Source organism: Physeter macrocephalus, chromosome 17 (assembly GCF_002837175.3).
Source record: "Physeter macrocephalus isolate SW-GA chromosome 17, ASM283717v5, whole genome shotgun sequence".
Taxonomy (NCBI): domain Eukaryota; kingdom Metazoa; phylum Chordata; class Mammalia; order Artiodactyla; family Physeteridae; genus Physeter; species Physeter macrocephalus.
Window position 1 is genome coordinate 37,687,455 of NC_041230.1, and position 6,000 is coordinate 37,693,454.

The 6,000-nt window shown below is 48.1% G+C and overlaps 1 protein-coding gene across 1 annotated transcript in view; it reads left to right on the forward strand.

Moving 5' to 3' along the window:
* The window catches only part of RANBP10 (RAN binding protein 10), a 43,655-nt gene that overhangs the window by 20,945 nt on the left and 16,710 nt on the right, over nucleotides 1-6,000 (forward strand). The window contains exon 2 of the mRNA XM_028477654.2: nucleotides 2,684-2,851. Coding sequence (XP_028333455.2) covers nucleotides 2,684-2,851 — 168 coding nt within the window. The remainder of the gene's footprint in view (nucleotides 1-2,683; nucleotides 2,852-6,000) is intronic.

Sequence of the window (6,000 nt, forward strand, 5' to 3'; positions counted from 1 at the left end):
AAAATAAATAAATAAAATAAATAAGTTTTTAAAAATTCAATGTTATTATTAAAATATATATATAATAACATCGAAAGTGAAATACTTAGAAATAACTTTGTTAAAAATATGTTGAGAGAAATTAAAGAAGACCTAAATAAATGGAGGGGTATACCATGTTCATGGATTTGAATAATCAATATTATTAAGCTATCTATTCTCTCCAAATTGATCTGTAGATTCAACACAATCCCAATCAAAATCCCAGCAAGAAATCAACTATACACCAATAAAAAAATAAATAAAAAATAATTAGGGCTTCCCTGGTGGCGCAGTGGTTGGGAGTCCGCCTGCCAACGCCGGGGACGCGGGTTCGTGCCCCGGTCCGGGGGGGGGTCCCACATGCCACGGAGCGGCTGGGCTCGTGAGCCACGGCCACTGAGCCTGCGTGTCCGGAGCCTGTGCTCTGAAACAGGAGAGGCCACAACAGTGAGAGGCCTGCGTACCACAAAAAAAAAAAAAAAAAAAAAAAAATTAAAAAAATGGTAAAGAAAAAAAAATAACAGCAGGCCTTTGAGAGATACTGTTAAGAAAATGAAAAAGACAAGCCACAGACTGGGAGAAAATATTTGCAAAACACATTTTGTATCCAAAATATATCTATAGCGTTATAGCTCAGTAAGATATACAACACGATTTTTTTTTTTTTTTTTTTTTTTTTTTTGTGGTTTGCGGGCCTTCCTCTGCTGTGGCCTCTCCCGTTGCAGAGCACAGGCTCCGGACGCGCAGGCCCAGCGGCCATGGCTCACGGGCCCAGCCGCTCCGCGGCACGTGGGATCCTCCCAGACTGGGGCGCGAACCCGGTTCCCCTGCATCGGCAGGCGGACGCGCAACCACTGCACCACCAGGGAAGCCCACAACCCGATTTTTTAAAAAAATGGGTTAAAAATTTGAATAGACAATTCAATAATTTTCTAATAAACTGATGGTAAATAAGTATATGAAAAGATGCTCAACATCCTTGGACATTGGGGAAATGCAAATTAAAGCCCCTACATACCTACTAAAATGTGTAAGAGAAGAAGAAAAAACCAAAACAACTGACAGTAACAAGTGCTGGTGAGATTGTGAACTCATACATTGCGGGTGCGAATGCAAAACAGTACAGCTACTTTGGAAAACAGTTTGGCAGTTTGTTATCAAGTAAAAGATATACTTATCTTGTGACCTGGCAGTACCACTTCTTAGTATTTACTTAAGAGAAATGAAAACATATGTCTGCACAAAGACCTATATACAAATATTTATTGGCTTTATTCATAATAGTGAAAAATTAGAAACAACTGTATGTCATCAACTAGTGAATGGACAAACTGTGGTATGTCCATACAATGGAGTACTACTCAGCAATAAAAGAAACAAAATACTGGTACACCTAACGATGTGGATGAATCTCAAACACATTATGCTAAGTGAAAGATGCCAGACACAAGAAACTCCATATTCTGTGATTCCATTTATATGACATTCTGTAAAAGGCAAAACCATAGGAACAAATCAGATCAGTGCTGCCAGAGACTTGGGGGTGCGTGGAGTGGAATTGACTGCAAAGAGGCATGAGGGAAAACTTCTTGGAGTGATGGAAATGTTCTGTATCTTGATCGTGGTGGTGGTAACATTTGTTAAAACTTGTTGAACTATCAATTAAAAAGGAAGACTCTTATTACATGTAAATTATACTTAAGTTAAAAAAAACATTAAAAAAACAACAACCATGGGACTTCCCTGGTGGCGCAGTGATTAGGAATCCGCCTGCCAATGCAGGGGACACGGGTTCGAGCCCTGGTCTGGGAAGATCCCACATGCTGTGGAGCAACTAAGCCTGTGTGCCACAACTACTGAGCCCATGTGCCACAACTACTGAAGCCCGCACACGTAGAGCCCGTGCTCCACAACAAAGAGAAGCCATCAGGGGCTTCCCTGGTGGTGCAGTGGTTAAGAATCCTCCTGCCAATGCAGGGGACATGAGTTCGATCCCTGGTCCAGGAAGATCCCACATACCACAGAGCAGCTAAGCCCATGCACCACCACTACTGAGCCTGCGCTCTAGAGCCCACGAGCCACAACTGCTGAACCCGCACGCCACAACTACTGAAGCCCATGCGCTGAGAGCCCACTGCTCCTCAACAAGAGAAGCCACCGCAATGAGAAGCCTGCGCACCTCAATGAAGAGTAGCCCCTGCTCGCCGCAACTAGAGAAAGCCCGCACGCAGCAACGAAGACCCAGTGCAGCCAGAAATAAATAAGATAAATAAATTTTAAAAAAGAAAAACAACAACCATGATACACCTCAGAGTTCAGTTCAAGCCTCTTCTCCTTCATGAGGCTTTCCCCAACCACCTCCTTGTTTCATGGCCCTCGGGTAAGTCCCTTCCAGGGCATCATGGTTTTGGTTCCTATCAACCACAGCTTGGGCTCCTTCTTCAGTAGGGCTGCCTCAACTCCTCAGGGCAGTGACTTGCTGAACTCACTGTTCATTTCGCATAGCCAGACCCTGCCCACAGCTGGCTCTGTGAGAGGCCAGGAGTGCTGGTGAGGTGGTAGCAGGCTGAGGAGAAGAGCTCAGACCTGGGTGGGCTTCTGTGACTGTCTTGTTTTTCTCTCAAGTACCTCACCTCAGCTCTTGCTCTCTTTTCCCCCACAGGTTGGGATAAACATTCCTATGGTTACCATGGTGATGATGGGCATTCCTTCTGCTCCTCTGGGACCGGCCAGCCCTATGGTCCCACATTCACTACAGGAGACGTGATTGGCTGCTGCGTCAACCTCATCAATGGCACTTGCTTCTACACCAAGAATGGCCACAGCCTTGGTGGGTACATAGGGGACCTTGGAGGGTCTGCCCTGTGGAGCCACTTTGGTTGGTGAGAGGCTTTGAAGCCAAAGGAGTGTTGTAGATCCTCTGCTGAGCTCAAGGCAACTGCAGTCATTTCCTAGCATCAGAGCCCTGCAAGGGGAACGGAGGGTGTAGAAGTGGTCCCTTTGTTAGTCCCTCCATTCAGCAGCATTTATCGAGCCTGGGTCAGTGCTGAGAGAGCAGCAATGTCGTGGTCATGCTCTTGGCCTGTGTGACACTCGTTGGAGTGAGGTTTAGGGTCAGTGAGAAGTTTGAGGGGCCCTAGTACATACTTGACATACATACAGATTTGTCTGTATGTATGCCTGTCGCCTGGGCCCAGACTTTCTCCAGCCCTTCTGCAGGGCACTGGTTGCTATGGAGCAACAGTGAGGGCTGCTCTAGTACAGGAGGTAAACAGGCTGGAGTCAGATGGGGTCAGGTCTCTTCTGGCCTGTTTGTGGTTAATAGACAGCAACCTGGACAGAGTTATATTGAAAAAGTCCCTTTGGTTAAACTGAGAAGGAGGGACTGATTGGAGTAAGGGCTGAGGAAGAGGCAGGTGGCATGAGCCGTGGCCGTGGTGATGGGTGCAGGCAGTGGAGAACAGGCCTGCAAAGGCCTAGGGGTGCTGGAGCGGGGCTTAGTGATAGATGGGGTGCACTGGAAAGAAGGGAACATGGTAAAGTAGCTAGATTAGTGGTGCTGTCAACTAGGATCAGAAACCCAGGAGAAGCAGCAGTCCTTGGAAGGTCTTGAGAACTCTGGAGGATACCTTGAAGAGTAGTCCTGTACACATATAGGAATTTAGGATTAGAAACTAAGAGAGAGAGGAACTTTGGCTATTCCGACACCTTGCCCTAGTAGGGCTGACTGCTCTTTGGCCCTTGAGTGAGTGGAACCCATGGCCAAAGTGGCCCTGAGGTGGTACCTAACTGCTGGGCCTGCCTTCCTGGGTTTGCGGAGGTCTCTAATCTGGCAGAACCCTATCAGCCAGGTTGACCACAGGCCTTGCCAGGGAAGGGAGTTGGGCATTTTACTTTGAACCCAACTTGTAGGAGGCTCACTTCCCCTGGTTTGTGGGGCAGTCAAAAGGTGGCTGCCACTCCCCACATCCCTCTGTGGCTTCTCCAGGAGATGAGCCCGGGCAAAATCAGGGGACCTGGGTGGAAATGGGGTTTACTTGTGGCTGGGGCTGAGCGAGCAGGAGCCAGCATTCCTCAACAGGGCAGTCAGATGCCACAGCCTAGAATGGGCAGCCAAGAGCATAGCACAGGCGATGCAGAGCTGACCCAGGTGCACATCTGGAAAAACTCTCCCCTGAAATCCATGGCCACCTGGCTGCAGTTGCCGGTATCCAGCCTGTGAGGAGCTAGCTGCTGGAGGGCAAGGCCAGGGTCTCAAGATGACTCCTCATTCCCCACTCTGTTCTCTGACTCCAGCTCTTTCCTGCCTCTTGACTTTTCTGCTGTCAGAGTCCCAGGGGCCACTGTTATGGGCTATCAGTCCAAGCCCTGTTTCACTTGCCCCTCCGAGCCAGGCCCAGTTCTGCCCATCTGCTCTGAATACCTGCCCTCCTTACATCTCTTTGGCTTGTCCACACTTTGCTCAAGAGCATGGCACCTGCTATAGGACATAAGATTTGGGGCATACCTGCTGTCCCTTCTGTGCCTGCACCTCCCTCCTCTGGGCCCTAAGCTCTTTGTCAGTCAGATCCCTAGGTCCCTAAGGAGCTCATGGCCACCTTAATGTCAGCCCAGACCCTCACACTGTTTTAATTTTATTTATTTGTTTATTTATTTAGGCTGCGTTGGGTCTTCGTTGCTGCACGCAGGCTTTCTCTAGTTGTGGCAAGCGGGGGCTACTCTTCTTGCGGTGTGCAGGCTTCTCATTGCGGTGGCTGCTCTTGCTGCAGAGCATGGGCTCTAGGCGCATGGGCTTCAGTAGTTGTGGGACGTGAGCTCAGTAGTTGTAGCTCGCGGGCTCTAGAACTCAGGCTCAGTAGTTGTGGTGCACGGGCTTAGTTGCTCCGCGACATGTGGGATCTTCCCGGACCAGGGCTTGAATCCGTGTCCCCTACATTGACAGGCAGATTCTTAACCACTGCGCCACCAGGGAAGCCCCCTCACACTGTTTTTAAAAACTCATCTCCCAGGACTTCCCCAGGCAGTCCAGTGGTTAAGACTCCGCACTTTCCACTGCAGGGGGCACGGGTTTGATACCTGGTTGGGGAACTAAGATCCCACATGCCGCGCGGCGCGACCAAAAAAAATAGAAAAATAAAAAATAAAAACTCCTCTCCCTAGTACATGTTTTTTTTGTTTTGGTTTGGTTTTTAAAATTTATTTATTTTTGGCTGCATTGGGTCTTCGTTGCTGCGAGCGTGCTTTCTCTAGTTGCAGTGAGTGGGGCTACTCTTCATTGTGGTGCGGTTGCTTCTCTTATTGCAGAGCACGGGCTCTAGGCACGCAGGCTCAGTAGTTGTGGTGCACAGGCTTAGTTGCTCTGCATGTGGGATCTTCCCAGACCAGGGCTCGAACCCATGTCCCCTGCCTTGGCAGGCAGATTCTTAACCACTGCACCACCTGGGAAGTCCCCCCTAGTACATGTTTATATAGACCCCATGGAACACCTCACACATCTTGTAACAAAACTTCCTTTAGGCCTATATTTATTTTTCAAGCCTGTCACGATCTTCTTTGGTCTTGCTTTTTTCTATCTCGAATATTTGGTATCCTCTTCAGCATTGTATTAACCTAAATTTTGATAAACATGTTTATTTGTGTTTTCATCAAGATATTGATAAAAATATTGGAAGAGGACAAGGCTGGATTTGAGCCCTTCAGCCTACAGCTTGTCCAGGTAGACACCAGCCATTTAAGAATCACTTCATTATGTTAATTGAATCTTGTGTTTTTCTGTCTTTTCTACAAGGATACTACTGAGACCTTATTAAAAAATGGATGTGACCTGTCCTCTGCATTTTCTTTCTTTTTTTTTTTTTTTTTTTTTTTTTTTTGCGGTATGCGGGCCTCTCACTGCTGTGGCCTCTCCCGTTGCGGAGCACAGGCTCCGGACGCGCAGGCTCAGCGGCCACGGCTCACGGGCCCAGCCGCTCCGCGGCA